Here is an 18,918-nt window from a genome sequence, read left to right on the forward strand (position 1 = left end):
CCCGGACTGGTCCCGGGGCAACCTGGGAAATAAAGTTTCCCGGAGAAGGAGCTCCCGACGATCACGTGATAAATCACACCAATTGGCGCGTTTCTTACTGTGAAACTGCTCCTGAACTTCGGCCAATGAGAAGTCGACTTCGTTTCCCTCCAGTGGCAGTCATGGCGCCACCCGTGAGGTACTGTATTCCGGGTAAGTGTGCGGGGCCCATAGCGAATTCTGGGTGGGACAGAGGCAGGAAGGCTGGATGGCCAACACCTTATGGGGACCCGTGACTAATGCAGCGTTTTTCTTCAGGCGAACGTCTGTGTAACTTGGAGGAGGGCAGCCCGGGCAGCGGCACTTACACCCGACACGGCTACATCTTTTCGTCGCTTGCTGGCTGCCTGACGAAGAGCAGCGAGAACGGCGCGGTAAAGGGACAGCTTCCCATTTCCTCCTTCTCTTCCTTTTTTTTAGGCTGGTTTTGATTTCGCGGTCATTAGGCAGGGGCACTACGGACGCGTCTTTAGTGCCTCAGCAGAACAGCTGGTCTCCGAGTTTCTTCCAGCTGAGGTCTCCACTGCTGGGCACTTAGCCACCACAGACCAGATGTGTTGCTCTCGCTTCATTATATTGCGGACACTCGGGGAAGGAAGTTAGGGGACGAGCAGAGGCGGACTCAGCCCTGCAGTGAGCTGAATCTTGTCCAAATGTCGCCCACCTCTCCGGTTTCATCTTGCTCCGCCATTCCCACCTCACTCTGCAGTCTAGTCATATAGGATTCTTTCACTGTCGCTAGTGGGGTAAGCTCTCTCCTGCCACGGAGCCTTTGTACACACGGCATCTATTTGTAACACGCTCATCTCCTTAGCCTGTTTAATTCCTACCTATCTTTCAGATAGCCTTTCTAGTATCACTTTATGAGAGAAGCCATGCTAGACCCACTAGTCAAGGAAAGGAGTTTTGTGAGCTTTTATTTTTTGTTTGTTTTGTTAAACTCTCACAAAGAACTAAATTTCTTTCTTTCCGCGCGCTCATCTTTGCATACAGTTAAACATTCAGTTACATGTTCCCCCTAGACTCTTCCCTTACTAGACTCTAAGTTCCATGTGAAGCAAACCTTCCCACCATACCTTTAGTGCCAAGCACAAGGGCCTATGCTCAGTAAATGTTTGTTGAATGCCTAACACTGTTCTCTCTAGTTCCAAAGGCTGATCCAGGATTAGCCCAGGATCAGATAAAGAGTCTTGGAAGGAGCAGCTTAAAGACAGGGAGCATAGTAGAAAGAGGATTCAGAATTAGAACATTTAGGTACTGGCTAACTAGACCTTGTTTCTGCTTTAGGTTAGAAACTTGATCTCTTGGGGGGCGCCTGGGTGGCTCAGTCCGGTAAGTGGCTGCCTTCAGCTCAGGTCATGATCCTAGGGTCCTGGGATCGAGTCCCGCGTCCGGCTCCCTGCTCAGCGGGGAGCCTGCTTCTCCCTCTCCCTCTGCCTGCCACTCTGCCTACTTGTGCTCTCTGTCAAATAAATAAATAAAATCTTTAAAAAAAAGAAAGAAACTTGATCTCTCTGGTTTTAGTTTTGTCCTCATATGTAAAATGAGAGACTTTTTATTCAATCAATTTTGGGAATGTCTTTAACATATCTAAGTTTATTCATTTCATAGAAATATTTATGTATTTTATTTTTTTAAAGATTTTATTTATTTATTTGACAGAGACACAGTGAGAGAGGGAACACAAGCAGGGGGAGTGCGAGAGGGAGAAGAAGGCTTCCCGCTGAGCAGGGAGCCCGATGCAGGGCTCGATCCCAGGACTCTGGGATCATGAGCCGAGCCGAAGGCAGACACTTAACCGACTGAGCCACCCAGGCGCCCCTCATAGAAATATTTATTGAGCATTTTTATGTGCTAGGTGCAATGCTGACCTCTAGAGATATGGTAACAAGCCAAATACACATGGTTTCTGTTATCAAGGGACACAGACATAAATTGTAAACAAGTAAATGCTCAAATTAGTTCATGGCTACAAATGGGATGACTATGTTGAAAGAATATTACAGGTTACCATGAGAACATGTAAAAGACAAACCCACCATAGTCAGGAGAAGTGACATTTAACCTTAATCTAAAGGATAAATAAAAATTGGGTAGGTGGGGAGAGCACAGTCCTGACAGAAAGAACAGGTTGAACACAAATTCTGAGATGGGAAGATGTTTAATGAATTAGTGAAACTGAAAGAAGGCTGGGGAACTGAAGCATAGTAAGTGAGGGAGAGGTAAATAAAAGATGAGGCTCAAAATATCTGTCTTGGGGTGCCTGGGTGGCTTAGTTGAGCATCCGACTCTGGATTTCAGCTCGAGTCATGATCTCAGGATCCTGGGATCGAGCCCCGTGTCAGTGCTCCCCCACCCCCACTCAGTGGGGAGTCTGCTTGGGATTCTCTCTCCCTCTGCCCCTCTCCCCATTTGCTCATGCACGTGCTCTATCTCTAAAATCTTTAAAAAAAGATATCTGTCTTACACCAACAACCAATACCATGCTCAAAGAGAAAACTACAAGTATTCCTTTAAAATAGAAGAAATCAAATATGGCCATTATTATAGAACATTTATTTGGAAATTCTAGCCAGTACAATAAAGTGAGAAACAGAGGGAAGTATAACTTTGGAGGAGTCAAGTTATCCATGATGATAGACAATGGTTATATACCAAGAAACCCAAGAAAATCACCAAAAACCTTGTTAGAACTGATCTGAAATGATTAGATTATGTCTTCTAGTAGCATTCTTCCCTTGAAGAATCCCTTGACCTTCCTATTGCCTAAAATTTCTAAGGCTGTCTGCTCTGGGCACATATGAGTCTATAGTCCACCCATCCTTGTGATCTCAGCTGTGGACCAAAGCATTCCTACATTACTCTTAAGCCACAGATTACCTTTATGCAAGGCTTAGTCAGGATCTCACATTTTATTGTTTTCTCTATAGCTTCCTGTCATTTCTGTCATGAGAGAAACAGAGTCCCAATTACTACCAGATGTGGGGGCTATTGTAACCTGTAAGGTAAGTTGGTCTTAACCTCCCTGCTTAGGACACTTGTTCAGTGGTGAAATCATGATCACTGTGGAACTGCACTGTCTAATAATGTGGCAGCCACTTGCCATATGTGGCCATTTAATTGAATTAAAATTAAACAAAATTCAAAGTTCATTTCTTCAGTCCCACTAGCTACATTTCAAGTGCTCACATACAGTTAGGAGCTGCCCTGTTGGCCAGCACAGAACATTTCTGTCATCACAGTGTTACTGGACTGTGCTGGCCTGGAAAGTTCTGGGATAGTGATCCAGGCAGCCAGGTTCAGGCACACATAGTTCTTTCACTGAGCTGAGTCTCTGCGTATGCAGTTGGGGAAACAGGGATGTCAAAGGGTAATAAGGAGGTCTATTTTTTAACATCTAGAAGCTGAGATCTTATTCTGCAGAGAAGCAAAAGACCTTATTTTATAGCATTCCTGTTAAATTTCATCTTTTAGGGTGTTTCAGGGGAAGTACAAATTAAGGCTGTACGGATCAATAAATGTAATACATCCTTACTTCCTGCCCATCCCCACCTTCTGCCAGTTAAATTAACTTGTAGCTCTTAGTTGCTCTCTTTATAAATTGTTCCAGCAAAAAATCTATGTGTTATTCTCAAAATAACTGAAGAGGCAGTGATCCAAATATTATGCAGTAGCTGAGGTGTACACTTAAATTCTGTCCACTCTACAGGGCTCGTAGCAAGATCTGTTAAAGGTCCAGATTTGCTGTGATGCCCTGTGTCTTTTATGTTAGGCTTCTGTATTTTTCAAGATCTATTCCATATTATTTCATTGGATGCCCACAGTAACTTTATTAGGTGGCCAGAGTGACTGTCATTCCACTTTATATATATCATTTATACAGAGTTAAGTAGGAGTTAACTTGTCTTAAATCCTATAATTAGTAGGGTTGCTTGGACTAAAATCCTGGTAATTCCTACTTTCTTGCCTCCTCCTTGAGCTGACAACTGCTACTACTCTAATGCTGATCTTTTCTCTGTTATCCAGGTCTCTAGCATCAATTCGCGCTTTGCCAAAGTGCACATCCTATATGTAGGGTCCACACCACTTAAGAACTCTTTTCGAGGAACTATCCGGTAAGCAGTGTTCACGTCTTTGCCTTTGCCTCAGCACCTGGAATGAGATTAGGATAGAACAGGGGACTGGAATTTTTAGGAACAATTACAGTTCCTATACCTGCCTCTCTGGCTCTCCTCTTAGTGTTTTGATTCTGTCCAGGTAGTGTCCAAAGGAAATGTTAAAATGTATGAGCTAGGACAAAAGGAAAATATTGACAAGATTGGGCTTTAAAATAAAATGAAAAGAATTGAGCTAAGCTGGAGACTAGTGATGCAGGATGATTCATATGAAACAAAGTAGAAGACATTTTAGGAAGCATCTTCCTTTCTTTAATATAGTTTAAACCCAAGGATTTTAAGATATTAAAAAGGTTAGTGGGTGAGGGGTACCTGCCCGGCTTAGTCAGTAAAGCATGCACCAGTCTTGATCTTGGGGTTGTGAGTTCAAGCCCCACTTTGGGTATAGAGATTACTTAAAAATAAAGTCTTAGGGGTGCCTGGGAGGCTCAGTTGGTTGAGCAACCGATTTGCCATTTCAACTCAGGCCATGATCTCATGGGTCATGAGATTGAGCCTATGTTGGGCTCTGTGCTCAGCAGAGAGTCTGCTTGAGATTCCCTCCCTCTGTAAAATAGAGTGTGTCCTCCCCCCACTCACATGCGTGTGTGTGGTCTCTTCTTTCCCTCTGTCTCGGTAAGATAGGTAAATAAATAAATCTTAAAAATATATTTTTAAAAATGGTTAGTGGGTGAAATGGTATTTTTTTTTCCTGTAGGTTCTTTGAGAAGGGACAAACAATTCTTGTGAGCTAGATAATTTAACTTCTGAGGCCCTTTCCACCCTCAGGGTTCCATGTGGTTCTATAGTGCTTCTGTTCAAGCTCTCCTAAGGCAGCAAAGTTCCTTATTTTTTCCTGCCAAATCTGATCTGCTTTTCACTAGTCAGAGGTATTGATACTGCTGCTGTGTGTGACCCAAGAATGGGAATGTGGTTTTCTCCTCCGGATGAGGACTTGGAATGCTTCTCTACCCCACTTCTGTGCGTGGCATTTGGGTCCCAATTATGACTTGTTATCTCTACTCTTATAGCTCTTTGTCTACTATGATTCTGCAGAATAATTCTTTCCCACCGATAATTAATCTTTCCGTTAATTCTTTTTTATAGCAAGGAAGATGTCCGAGCTACTGAAAAAGACAAGGTTGTTGGTTGGTCCTTTTTCTTTTTTTCCTTATGACTTTAGGAATCTCAATCCTTTTAAATTATTCCAGTGAATTTCAAACATCTGTGGGAATGTAGATCCAAAGATCCAAGGAATTTTAAGGTGTTTCCTACTGGAAAGTGGGGCATTCTCCTCACTGGCCTTTTCCTCTCCCTAGGATTTTTGTTTGCTCTGTTGACCAGAAGGGGGTTAGTTTACTCCTTGCCTTTGAAACCAGATGTTTATTTTTGTTGATCCCTCAGATTTACTCTGGATCCTTTCAGAGCCAACTGTAGTAACTTTTGTCCAAGTCAGATTCCTGATCAGGTTACTGAATTAAAAATTGTTTATATGATGATGCTGTAAAAGCAGTAGAAGTTGTTAATTGGCTTGATTAATGATGACTTCCACCCTGTGGGTTAAAAAGTAGACTGCTTCTACCAGAGGGGTAATAGTTTCATGTAGATCTGATTTAGAGCTTTCACTTAACAATCCTGTTCTTTTTTTTTTGCAGGTTGAGATTTATAAGAGTTTCCGCCCAGGTGACATTGTCTTGGCCAAAGTGGTATCCTTTATTCCCAGCAGTCTTGTGGTCCTTTGTCAAAATAAGAAATAGAGGGGCGCCTGGGTGGCCCAGATGGTTAAGCGTCTGCTTTCAGCTCAGGTCGTGATTCCAGGGTCCTGGGATCAAGCCCCACATCGGGCTTCCTGCTCCATGGGAAGCCTGCTTCTCCCTCTCCTTCTACTGTTCCCTCTGCTTGTGTTCTCTCACTCTCTCTGTCAAATAAATAAAATCTTAAAAAAAAAAAAAGAAAAGAGGGTGCCTGGGGTGGCTCAGTTGGTTAAGTGACTGCCTTCGGCTCAGGTCATGATCCTGGAGTCCTGGGATCGAGTCCCACATCGGGCTCCCTGCTCAGCGGGGAGTCTGCTTCTCCCTCTGACCCTCCTCCCTCTCGTGCTCTCTCTCTTTCATTCTCTCTCTCTTGAATAAGTAAATAAAATCTTAAAAAAAAAATACAAGTAGAAAACAACTCAAGTGGCTATGGGAGGGAAGACTTATCACCCATCATTTTCCTTTACCAGTGTTGTGTGACTAGATCTCCCTGGGTGATGCACAGTCCAACTACCTCCTGACCACTGCTGAGAATGAACTTGGGGTGGTGGTGGCCCACAGTGAATCGGGTGAGTAGGTCCATGCGTCCACATGCTTATTTGTCCCTGGGAGCTGTGGTTTGGGATTTAATCCACTGTTTTTCTCGTTACCCTTGTTTTTTTAATTATCTAGGCAGCAATATGAGTGTCAGTACTTACTCCTGAGATTAGAATGATTCTCCTTATATAATTGTAATGGGAGACTCACTGTATAAATCAGTGGAATAAACAAGGCTTTTTCTGTATGAGGTGAGGTTCACTAGGTTGTCTGGTGATACTTCAGTTCAAAGCCAGCCTTGAAAGGGAAGAGTCTTAGGTAAACATTTGGGGTCCCAGTTCCAACATCAGCTCTTCCCTTCCAGGTGTCCAGATGGTTCCCATTAGCTGGTGTGAGATGCAGTGCCCTAAGACCCACACTAAAGAATTCCGGAAAGTGGCCCGAGTACAACCTGAATTCTTGCAGACCTAAGAAGCCACATTTTACCCCATGGAGAGGGGTAAGCCGTTTCTAAGAGTACATGTATAAACCCAACATCAAGATGCCATTGTCTTTATTCAGACACCTGGGGTTGGCCAACAACCACCTTTAGAAAAACCTGCTAGCAACTTCCGCTGTAGGTGGAATATTTTTCTTATGAACCTTTCAGTGCATTTCATTCTCTTAAGTGATCAATTTCTCTTTTGGAGGAGCCAGCAAACAAACTGTATAATGTTGGAAGTAGCCTGTTCCTTCTAACAGTCTTGCAAATACATATTTTTGGCTGTGACAAAACATTTTTACTAAAAGGATTTTATGGTTTCTCTTGTCTTCAGTAGGGAAGGGAATCCAAAAAGCATCACGATATTTAGAGCAGGGGTTTGTCTGGTTGCTGACACCCATTAACTGACATGTGTCAAGTGCTTACTTCCTCTGGAAAAGCCTAATCTCCAACCTTTTTTGTATTTTTTATGTTCTATTTTAAGCACTTCCACTTATTGAGTACTTACTATGTGCCAGGCACTGGATCAAGCACTTTATATACATCCATTTAGAGCGATTACAGTTTAGTGCAAATTACAGAACACATGGGGATTCAGGGTACATGTGAGTAGTTCTGAAAGTAATTAGGTGAACATAGTATTACTGATTTAGTGGGTACCCCAGGAAATGTTTGCTAAATCTGAAGAGAGGGACAGAGCACTGTCATGTGAGGTGACCAGGGAAGGATCTGTGATGTGAAAAGGAATTGAAGAACTTAGCTAAGTGGAATGAAGATATTCAAGGCAGACAGAGAAGCCTGAGCAAAGTGCAGAAGCAGGAATGAACATGCAAGTTTGGGGATGAGGAAGGGATGAGGGTTAAGCATGGAGAAGCTGCCGAGGGAATGGAAGGAAAGAATTAGCGGAGGTCAGTTGTTGAGACGTTCTTCAAGGAGCCCGTATCTTTTATGTGTAGGGACAGTGGTTACAGGTGAACTCCGGAGTCATCCTGCCTGGGTCTATATTCTCTAGCTGCTAGCCTTGAATAGGTTAAGTTGTTTGTTTGTTAAATAGAAAATAGAATTGAGATCATTGTAGCTCCACATGCAGTTTTAACAAATAATACAGAGAGATCCCTTGTACACTTTGCCCATTTTCCCCCAATGGTGACATTGTACAAATTACAGTATACGAAAATAATCAGGATGTTGAACATTGATAATAGTGCAAGCTATTTTTGTTTCTTTTAAAGTCTTGTTTCATCTGGAATAGTATGGTCTTACAGGGTTATTGTGAGGAAGAAATGCTAAAGTTCCAGTACATGCCGGTATTATTATGTGTTGTTATTATAGACCTGGTTGCCTTCTATCAAGTATCTGTCAAATTCCAAGCCTTATGTTAGACACTTTGATGTAGTTTAAGCAGTCCCCTTACTGATAGAGGTTTTAAACTTTACAGATTTTTCTTTTATAGGCAATGCTACTGAGAAAACCCCTCTACTATATATCCTTGTGCTTGCCTGGGTTTTATGGCAAAACAGATTCCTAGAAGTGGAATGCTGGGCCAAAGAATGTGTACTTTTAAAATTTTGGTTAGATTTTCCCCATGTTGCCTTGTAGGAGGATGCTACCAATTTGATTCTACAGCATTAGCCACTTATTTTCTCTCTGACCTTCCCAGTGGCCCTGGAATGTACTAATCATTTCTGCGTTTTACAGAGAATTAAACTAAGGCTTAGAAAAATTAGTTAACTTGCCCTACATCACATAGACGTCAGGTGGCAGAGCATTAGAGCATTATTCAAACCTACGTCTGTCTTAGTGTAAAGCCCACATTCTTCTCTACTGTTGTGCCTCCTTAGCTAAGTATTGACCAGAACCTTGGGCATGAAGTTAGAGGCTCTCCAAATTGACAGTGGTTCATTAATTGCTTGTTGGGACATCATTCATTCAATAAATATATATTGAGCAACTACTCTCCCAACCACTGTTTGAGGAACTAGGAGTTAATGCAGTGAACATGATAGAATCCTCTCCTTGTAGAGCTTACATTCAGAATGGGGAAAGACAGGTGATATGTAAACAAACGTTCTAATAAAGTGTCATAAAGAACATTTGAAACAGGGCGCCTGGGTGGCTCAGTTGGTTAAGCGACTGCCTTCGGCTCAGGTGATGATCCTGGAGTTCCAGGATGGAGTCCCGCATCGGGCTCCCTGCTCTGCGGGGAGTCTGCTTCTCCCTCTGATCCTCCCCCCTCTCATGTGCTCTCTCTCAAATAAAATAAATCTTTAAAAAAAATTTAAAAAAAAAACATTTGAAACAGCTGAATAGCTCTCTCTGATCTGCTGCAGAGCAGGTTGGATTTTTCCATTAACTGTCCAATATTGTATTACAAGTTTATGTGCCTGTCTCCCCTACTAGCCTGAGCTTTTAGGGCAGGATTCTGTCTTTGAATCTTCAGTACCTGGTATTGTGACTAAACATAGCAAAGCACACTAAAAGTTTGAGTGTTCTCATAGCTGACTCAATGGCTGTGCCCGAACAGTGATGTTTAGTGATATCATCTGCTCACCTACAACTGGTTCTAGAGACAAGGAGAATATTGTTTCTGTGCCTTGGAATAGTGATTCTCAGCCTGGGTGAGATGAACTTCAAAATGCCTACAAAGGGTTCCCCCCCTCCACAGGTGATTATGCTTAGCTAGCTACCCAAGCCAAGCATGGTCTTGGAAGGATAGTTGTTAGCCTCCTAGTGGTGTTGGTAAATAATGCAGGCTTTCTGTTACTTTCCTACCCCTAAGAGTTCTAGTCAATGAGTGAAGACGGCCATAAACTTAGGTGATGTCAAGACATAAGAGTAAGCTGATCCAGTCTGACTTGGGTGAAGAGCCTTGGTCAGAGAAAATTACCAACTTTTTTTGGTCTACAATTCAGTATAGGCTAAGTAAATTTAACATTCCACCAAACTGTTGGGGAATTAAAATTACTAAAGCTCATCTTAGGGTTTCTATATAGATCAAGCAAAAAACTGGAGAAGCAAGATGATTAGAAGTATTTAAATTTAGCATAAGGACTTGTAGTTGAATATTTTTCCTCTGGGTTCCAGTACTCAGTGTATATTTGGCCAGTTTCTGCACCTCTTTCAGCCTGTTTCTTCTGTAAACTGGGGATAGCAGCCCTTTCAGCGGTGGTGAAGATTACAGATTGTATATAACATGCTTCACCCAATGGCCGGCACAGAGGAGCTTCATGAGAGCTTCCCAGACGGAGGGCGTTACTTCCTCCAACTAGAAGAAAGGCAGTAAGAGCTTTCTCTTGCCTTGTAGGCAAGATCCCACGATCTTTTCAGAGGCCTTAGAGAGAAGGTAAATGTGAGCCATGTCCCTTCCTAATTACATATATAATCATACTCCTTTTCTCCTGCATCATTTTATAAGGGTCTGTGTAATTTCTGAGGATGAAAAGTGTGAATCAAGTTTACAGATTTCTAATAGAAAAAGAGTAGCTTTTTAAGGTAAACAAGACTTTACCTTACTCAAAAGGCATAATGGGATTTCAGAATTTGACTTTCCACTCAAGTGGTATTCAGTAACCAGCATCACTGAGCAAGAGCTGTAGACAATAGGAATGGAGAGCTCAGCCAAGATGACCTGCCCACCCCCACACATCAGCTCTCCAACCTAAGATGGAAAACCTAGTAAGATACACCGTATTTGGACCAGACTGTGTAAACTGACTGGTTGTCCTAAAGCTCTCATTCTGTCATACAAGGACTTGGGTGATGAGGGACATTTCAAGTTTAATGTTCAAGCTGACCTCACATAAGAGGTATCACTACATCACACAGAGATATTGCACATCACTCCTTTATTATACTGATCTGGAAAAAAGATTTAGTACAGGTACGCTCAAAATGAGTACTGGGCCCGTGGCAGGGCCAAGCAACTGGAACATGATCAGAAACAGATACAGTGAAAGACACACTTGGACATGATCAAGAGGCATCTCACTGCCATAAAACATTAAGGCAGGGGAGGGGTTCTGAAACACACAGCAGGATAAACTCCTAGGCCTCAGAAGTCAAGGAATTGATCCCACACTGGTGTGAGGAATGGCTTATTTTTGGATGATCACATGTGGGAATATTTCAACCGCCATTAGAAACCCCAGAAGGGTTTTTGCTTTGTATTTTATATATATATATACATATACATATACATATACATATATATATATATATATATATATATACACACACACACACACACTTTTTTTTTTCCTTGTAAAAGTAAATGCAACATGTAAAACATTCAGATTGATCCCAATCTTCTAGAGCCAGCTCTTCTGGGGTCAGAGGGGAAATGATTGTTTTTAATCACCATGCAGGTTACATTCATCTTCCACTGGAATGACTAGAGCCCCCCACCTGACTACAGAATAGTACAGGACTTGCTCCTGAGACCACACATAGGCTCTCCTGCTTCTCACTTGGTCACACCTAGCATGGTTCCTCCCTATCCCCAAATCAAGCAGGTCCTTAGTAATAAAGCAGTAGCAAAAACCCCAGTGTTACTAATTCCCTACTCTTGGGTAAGAGTCTTCTCTCAGCTTGGACTGAGAACTCATGCCCCAGAAGTGCCATTCTGACTAGAATATATGAAGGGAATGGATGCAAGAAATAAAATGGCTAAATGAAATTAGGAGCCACTGGTTCCCATCTGCAGCTAAAACTTAAGATTCCTACAGATGTGGTCAGTGTGACATGTGCAGGGAAGAAGTGCAGAGGAGTGGGATGGGCAAGGAGGGATCCTTGGGAAAGTAGTCTCCCTGCTTGCCTTCACTTTTTGGCCTTGCCCTGGGCAGCCACAGCTTCCATGGCTTTACGCACGGTCTCTTCATCCCCCAGGAACTGCATGGGCTTGATGGGCTTCAAGTTCTTGTCCAATTCATAGACCATGGGAATACCTGTTGGCAGGTTCAGCTCCATGATAGCCTCTTCGGAAAGACCTGAAAATACACACCATGATTAGCCAACCAAGACACAAATGCACATCACCCCTGCAGGTGACAAAGGACTACAGTAGGAATTAAAACAAGACACCCTTTCCGATATTTGTAATAACAGTGATGATCTGTATTATAGATCAGTCACCCAAAGAATGCCAAATACTTATTTCTCAGCCACTGAAAAGCAAGAAAAAAGTATGAAAAGGTGTGTACCACAGATTTCTCTCCCAAAGTAGGGTTTGGAAACCCACAGCGAAGCAGGACCATACACATCTCAAATGTCCTATGTAGTCCATGCAGCCTGCCAAAAATCAGCACATCTGCGCCTCGAGGCCTTCAGGTGAAACAATTTAGGATGCAAATTGAGATTCACATGTGAAGTTGTACCAGGTTGTGATTAAGGAGGATTTTATCAGTAGTTTCAAGTGGCAGTCCTAGTCTAAAGGTGAGCATCTCAAATTATAATGTGTATGTGACTCACGTGGGTAAGATGCGGCTTCTGCATCAGGTCTGAAGGGGGACCGGAAGCTCTGCATATATAATAAGCACCCAACGAGTCTATCTACGATGCTTGGAGGCAACAAGGGTAGAGGGTGACTAGGAGTCAATCTGGACTATCTCCAAGGCGCTCCATATGTCTGGCCTTTTCCTAAAGGTCTCCTTTGCATGAATTAAGTCCCTGATTGGTGGCAATTTTGCTGTATCCCTCCTTGAGGATTCCCCTGAAAAATATACATACCCTCCAGATGCTTGACAATGCCCCGAAGGCTGTTGCCATGTGCTGCAATCAGTACTCGTTTCCCCTCCTTGATCTGGGGAACTATTTCTTCATTCCAAAAGGGCAGGGCTCTGGCAATTGTGTCCTTCAGACTTTCACAGGAGGGTAGCTGATCTTCAGTGAGATCTGCATACCTTCGATCCTAAACAACAAAAAAACCCCAAACTCACCAATTAGTAGTAGTTGCATCTGTTCTGCCCACTCCTCATCCCCTAAGTCAAAGTGATGGATGAAAGTCTCTCACCAGGGCACAGAATGGAGCTGAGAGCTTGGCAAAGGGGGTAATTATTATCTTGCTGCTCTTCCTACCACCATTACCCACTAATTGGGAAGATTAACTATTCAAAAGAAACTTAGAAAAGGCGGCAAAAAAGGTAGGCACAAAGCTCTTCCCAATTCACTTAATCTTGCACTTGGCTTAGGAAGGCCCTACAACTATGGATGGGTTTTAGTATATGTGCTGCCAAAGCGAGCACATATGGATGGGTTTTATAAAGTATGTCAGCAAAGACAGAAAAAAGGATAGGGCGCCTGGGTGACTCAGTCGGTTAGGCAACTGCCTTCGGCTCAGGTCATGATCCCAGGGTCCTGGGATCAAGTCCCGCACCGGGCTCCCTGCTCTGCGGGGAGACTGCTTCTCCCTCTCCTCCCCACTTGTGCTCTCTATCTCTCTCTCTCAAATAAATAAAATCTAAAAAAAAATTTTAAATAACTACCAGCTCTATCTTTTAACAAGTGAAGGTCATTCCTTGGAGAAGGGGAACTAAAACAATTAACAATTTGTCATAAATTATAAACTCAATGGGACTAGGCAGACACTAATAAAAAGCTAAGAAAGAGTGAGGCCCAGGACCCTAACCTGTGGTCCTAGGTGGAGTGAGTGAAACCTCCATTAGTCCATACCTTACTGATCTTGCTGTAGAAGGGATGGTCGGGTTCCATTGGAGGTGGTGGGACATCATAGGAACGCCTCCAGATCTTCACCTGGGCCTCGCCATGCTTCGCAGCAGTTTCTGCTTTATTCAGGCCAGTCAGACCCCCATAGTGCCGCTCATTGAGGCGCCAAGTCCTCACTACTGGCAGCCACATTTGGTCAATGGCATCCAGCACTGTCCAGAGAGTCCGAATTGCTCTCTTCTGCACCGAGGTGAAGCAGATGTCAAACTCATACCCAGCATCTGGGAATCACAAGTTCAAAGTGATAAGCTAATCAGGTCCACTCTGGAACCAGAATTTTCTCACATAGAAATTTAACTAGTTTGGGGGCGCCTGGGTGGCTCAGTTGGTTAAGCGACTGCCTTCGGCTCAGGTCATGATCCTGGAGTCCCGGGATTGAGTCCCACATCGGGCTCCCTGCAGGGAGTCTGCTTCTCCCTCTGACCCTCTTCCCTCTCGTGCTCTCTATCTCATTCTCTCTCTCAAATAAATAAATAAAATCTTAAAAAAAAAAATTTAACTAGTTTGTATACTCTAGCAGGAAAGAAATATTCCGCCTTCACGGAAGATAAAATTTGTTGATTTATGTTATAGCTGACAACATACCTCCCAGTGGTTCCCCAATAATTCATCTAACTCAAGACCTAAACATATTGTCAAGTAGCTAATCTGTGCCATCTGTGTGGCTTATCCTAAACCCCAGAGTGCTGTGCTTAAGCCCATTTGAAGAACTTATTTCTGCTTCAACTCTTTCAAGAAAAGGATGCTTAAAAACTTGGAATCTCTTAATAAATAATAATAGCTAATATTTATAGAGGGCTTACCATCTGTCAAGCACTGGACTATTTTGTCCGTGTTTTGTCTTCCTAACAATCCTTACAACCCATGCTAGAGGAGTTAAGCAAATCATTCAAGGTTGAAGCTTATACGTGGGAGATTAAAACCCAGGCTGTGTGGGCACCTGGGTGGCTCAGTTTGAGCGACTGCCTTCGGCTCAGGTCATGATCTTGGAGTCCCCGGATATCAAGTCCCACATCGGACTCCCTTCTCCCTCTGACCCTCCCCCCTCTCATGTGCTCTCTCTCAAATAAATAAATAAAATCTTTAAAAAAAAAAAATCAGGCTGTGTGACTTGAAAATCCAACTCATAACCACCATCTCTAGCCCCTGCCATATTTTCCTAACCCCTAAGAATCTAGATGTATTTTAGTTAAAATAGTCACTTCTGACCAATAATTACTAATATATTTCAGTCCTAACTGCTTGTCTAGGGGAAATGGATTTTATTTTTTTTTTTAAAGATTTATTTATTTATTTATTTGAGAGAGAGAATGAGAGACAGAGAGCATGAGAGGGAGGAGGGTGAGAAGGAGAAGCAGACTCCCCGCTGAGCAGGGAGCCCGACGTGGGACTCGATCCCGGGACTCCAGGATCATGACCCGAGCCGAAGGCAGTCGCTCAACCAACTGAGCCACCCAGGCGCCCTAGGGGAAATGGATTTTAAACCCCCAACAATCAGGACACGGCAAGAGCTCTTAGAGGATGATGATTAAAACTTCAGTTTGTTGCCTGAAATTATATTTTCACTATGGAGTGGAAATCACATCACAATCTCTTAATCCACAGTTTCTGCTCTAGTCAGGTGCCAGCCTGTACCTACTTAGATGGACGGCTAGACCAAGGTTAGGAGAAGCCACTCCCTGGAGAAAGAGCAAAAAGAGCAAGTGCTGTGCACTGATTCATTTATAAATGAACCTCTCCTCCATACACATACACGGTAGTTATTAAGGGGTGGTAATCAAGAGTTACGTTGCCCCAACCAACAGGTTACAATTCATATTTCATGAAATATTATCCCCCCTCCCAATTTAATAAGGAAATAGCCCTTTATGTAGTGTTTTCCTCCATGAGGCTACAAGGCCCTCTTTGAAATTCAGCACAAACTTTCCTGGGTATTGCCTCATATGGAGGTTGCCAACAGTAATTAATGCAATGTGAAGTGAATTCTCCTGCCAGTCATTCGACTGAGAATGAGGCCAGTAAGAACTATGCCGATGGGGGAAGGGAGGATTAATCACCAGGAAACCCATCACTACACTACCCACAAGGGAAAAGATGACAAATCTCATCACTGAGCCTCAGGACAAGTCCTAGTAGACTCCATTACCATCTCCTCCCTAACTCTAAGGGGAGGAATGGCTCCCCAGTAAAAGGCTGAGTCAAGGGAAAGCAACCATCCATTGTGCAAGCCTCATCTCCCATGCTGCACAGCTACCGGCTGTTTCACTCCAGATCTTTCCACTTGCAATCCCGTTGGATATTCAAATTAAGTCCCCAAGGAGAAAAGTAGTTCGCCTCAGGGCACTTAACAGAGAACTCTAAGGCCTCTTCCTTTAACTTGCCCATTAAATAAAACACATAGACTAGGACACTCCCATGGGTGGAGTAAATGGTGTGGTGTGGACCTCATTCCCCCCTGCCCCCGAGGTAAGACTGCATGGGGAAACTCAGTTCTCACTAGCTTCCTCCTGAAACGTTTCAAGAGTTTAAAAACCCTACTATGATTTAAAGCTCTGAAGAATTTAATATATTTATTTTAGGTTTCTTAAATTACTCATGATGGTCTTCACCATTCAGATTTCTGCTTTTAGTCTTTTTTAGTATCATTTGTGATGCCCATAACATATTCATATTAAGATTTTAAATGAGATTTTTCTAACTAATGCTACCAACATTTACTTAAAAACTGAAATGGGGAGTGCCTGGTTCGCTTAGTCACAAGAGCATCTGACTCTTGATCTCGGGGTTATGGAGTTTGAGCCCCACACTGGTGTAGAGATTACTAAAAATAAACTTTAAAAAAACTGAAATAGGGGCGCCTGGATGGCTCAGTTGGTTAAGCAACTGCCTTCGGCTCAGGTCATGATCCTGGAGTCCTGGGATCGAGTCCCGCCCGCATCGGGCTCCCTGTGCTTCTCCCTCTGACCCTCTTCCCTCTCGTGCTCTCATTCTCTCTCTCAAATAAATAAAATCTTAAAAAAAAAAAAAAACTGAAATAGGGTCTGTTAAAGAGAAATTACAAGTTTGACCATTTGATCAGTCTTTAGTGTACAGCTGCAATTATCTTTGTCCTGGGCTAGTCCTCAGCAAACCACCACAGACTCATACAGTTCTTCCTGCCAGACAGGAGAGAAAATGGCCTCCTTTACCAGCACTTTCCCTTTCCCAGCCTCTCCTAATGTAAGTCACACCAGCATTCACACACACAGCCAGCAGGATTACATTTCCCACACTTTCCAAACCTTTGCTTCATTTCAAAGGATCTAGAGTGAAGGCAAGAGGCCCGAGTAACCTGGGCACCTGGGTGGCTCAAGTTGGTTAAGCGACTGCCTTCGGCTCAGGTCATGATCCTGGAGTCCCTGGATCGAGTCCCGCATCGGGCTCCCTGCTCGGCAGGGAGTCAGCTTCTCCCTCTTACCCTACCCCCATCTCATGTGCTTTCTCTTTCTCTCATTCTCTCTCTCTCTCAAATAAATAAAATCTTAAAAAAAAAAAAAAAAAGCAGCAGCTAGAGTAACCTGAGGCCAAATACCTCTTCCATATCAGGCATCAATGACCCTTTTAAAGGGTTGCTTCTCTGTCCAGAGGTTAGAAGGGAGCAGGGCGGGATCTGCCCTAATCATCAATGGAAGCACCTTCTCCCATCCAAGTACTAACCAGGCCCGACCCTGCTTAGCTTCCGAGATCAGACGAGATCGGGCGCGTTCACCTTCTCAGACCAGAGAGATTCTCCAGGTTGCGGACAGCTGAGAATGACTCCTTATAAAAAGCATTCCAAAACCACAGAAAGCTATTCCCCCCACAGCGGGGCAAGCCGGGGTAGGCGAGTTTATCTCACTGCCACTTCCACCTTTGCCCAGCATCTACCTGTTACTCAACCCTGAACTGGAACAAGCGAGATGGACTAGGAATAAAAAGATACGACCTTGAACAAGTCATCTATGCAATCCTTACTTTTCCCAACTATAAGAGAGGGCCAGGGAGGGATAGAAAAGAGGGGGATAAAAATCGTCTACTTTATGGAATCGTGCACAGGATCAATTAAAATCCTTCATTCATTCATTCAATTACATTTGAAAATAGATTTTGGACACAGGATTTGTGGGATGCTGCTTAACGGCAAAGGCCTGCATAAGCACGTGGGCTTCTGAGGCCCGCTGGGCCACCCCCCCCCCCCAGTGCCGCGATACTTCCCCACAGCCGGGGACAAGCGTGTGGCCTGACGCTTCACTAGGATCCGCAGCGACCTCCTGAAAAGGCTTGGTCACGGCTGCTGGAAGACACCGGGCATCCAATGTAAAAACCCGTCCCCGAGTTACTAAATGCTCAGGCTAAAAAATGGGAGAATTTCGCAAGGTGGTGCCCTGGAGAACGCAGTGTGTTAAGGGACGACCGCCCCCGGTCCTCTTCCTGGGGCGGCCCCTCACTCCATTGGATGACCTTGATCAAGTCGACCCCCCCCAAATCTGGGCCCATTTTGTCAATTGCAAAATAAATTGCTGGAGAGCTGAAGCCCAAGGTCAGCCCTCTCTGGGAGGGCAAGGGGGCGAGCCAGGCGGCCTTCACTGAGCGGCGACCGCCCGGGCCTCCGCAGCCCCCACCCACAGCCCGGCCCGGCCCGCTCCGCACCTCGCAGCGCCTGCCCGCCGCGCTTCGCCTCCTCGTGCCCGGCCGGGCTCAGGTCGGCGTCGTACCAGCCGCTGAAGCGGTTCTCCAGGTTCCAAGTGCTCTCGCCGTGCCGGATCAGAACCAGCTTGTATGCGGCCATGGCGGCGGCTCCGGGTGCGACACAGACTGAGACTAGCCGAGATTCTGGAGTCGCTGCCCGGCCCCAGCCGCGCCTGCGCCCTCGCACCCTACCGCCGGGCTCCCGCGCACTTGGTCGCCCAAATCTTTCCACTCGCTGGAGACCGCCCTCCTCCCGCCGGGCGTGCGCATGCGCCCCCGTGCCAGCGCTGCGGCCGCCGAGGGGGAGGGGCGCGCTCGAGGGCGCCAGAGCGCATGCGGTCTCGGCCGCCGGCCCCTCGTCTGCCGCGGCGGTCACGGAGCGCACGTAAGCGCCGAAAGGCGGCGGGACTTTCGGGCAGCGCCGGGGTGGGTGTGCCCGCGGTGGCGTTCGAGAACGTCTCTGCTCTCCCAGTGTTGCTGTTATTCATAAGCCGTTTGTCGTAATAAAGTGACCGTTATCATTTGA

At 44.6% G+C, this 18,918-nt stretch overlaps 2 protein-coding genes across 4 annotated transcripts; one reads left to right on the top strand and one right to left on the bottom strand.

Moving 5' to 3' along the window:
* The first annotated feature begins 99 nt into the window (after window positions 1–99).
* On the top strand, window positions 100–11,236 carry EXOSC1 (exosome component 1). 3 transcript variants are annotated; one of them, XM_025880498.2, is made up of 8 exons: window positions 101–192; window positions 298–413; window positions 2,970–3,044; window positions 4,066–4,154; window positions 5,301–5,334; window positions 5,849–5,899; window positions 6,432–6,516; window positions 6,849–11,236. In XM_025880498.2, exons 1-8 carry the CDS (start codon window positions 126–128, stop codon window positions 6,953–6,955), a joined length of 624 nt encoding a protein of 207 aa, XP_025736283.1. In that variant the 5' UTR covers window positions 101–125; the 3' UTR covers window positions 6,956–11,236. The 3 variants fall into 3 exon arrangements, with proteins under 3 accessions (XP_073760472.1, XP_025736283.1, XP_073760471.1); XM_073904370.1 differs by lacking the exon at window positions 2,970–3,044; XM_073904371.1 differs by lacking the exons at window positions 2,970–3,044; window positions 4,066–4,154; window positions 5,301–5,334 and having other exon boundaries at window positions 100–192.
* On the bottom strand, window positions 10,794–18,652 carry PGAM1 (phosphoglycerate mutase 1). Its single transcript, XM_025880589.2, has 4 exons — window positions 18,354–18,652; window positions 13,632–13,906; window positions 12,690–12,870; window positions 10,794–11,950 (listed from the first exon to the last, which is right to left on the bottom strand). Exons 1-4 carry the CDS (start codon window positions 18,490–18,492, stop codon window positions 11,781–11,783), a joined length of 765 nt encoding a protein of 254 aa, XP_025736374.1. The 5' UTR covers window positions 18,493–18,652; the 3' UTR covers window positions 10,794–11,780.
* Window positions 18,653–18,918: the final 266 nt, after the last annotated feature.

Source organism: Callorhinus ursinus, unplaced genomic scaffold (genome assembly GCF_003265705.2).
Source record: "Callorhinus ursinus isolate GAN/ISIS: 27379988/994484 unplaced genomic scaffold, GSC_fseal_2.0 scaffold20, whole genome shotgun sequence".
NCBI lineage: Eukaryota > Metazoa > Chordata > Mammalia > Carnivora > Otariidae > Callorhinus > Callorhinus ursinus.

Bases quoted from the DNA above. Each gene is read 5' to 3' on its own strand.
- PGAM1 (XM_025880589.2), bottom strand. From the start codon at position 18,492: ATGGCCGCATACAAGCTGGTTCTGATCCGGCACGGCGAGAGCACTTGG. The intron at 12,871-13,631 runs GTATGGACTAAT...TTTGTTGTTTAG, and splicing joins TCTACAGCAAGATCAGTAAG to GATCGAAGGTATGCAGATCT. The intron at 11,951-12,689 runs GTATGTATATTT...GTGTATTTTCAG, and splicing joins CATTGTCAAGCATCTGGAGG to GTCTTTCCGAAGAGGCTATC.
- EXOSC1 (XM_025880498.2), top strand. From the start codon at position 126: ATGAGAAGTCGACTTCGTTTCCCTCCAGTGGCAGTCATGGCGCCACCC. The intron at 414-2,969 runs GTAAAGGGACAG...TTTTCTCTATAG, and splicing joins AGAGCAGCGAGAACGGCGCG to CTTCCTGTCATTTCTGTCAT. The intron at 3,045-4,065 runs GTAAGTTGGTCT...TCTGTTATCCAG, and splicing joins GGGCTATTGTAACCTGTAAG to GTCTCTAGCATCAATTCGCG.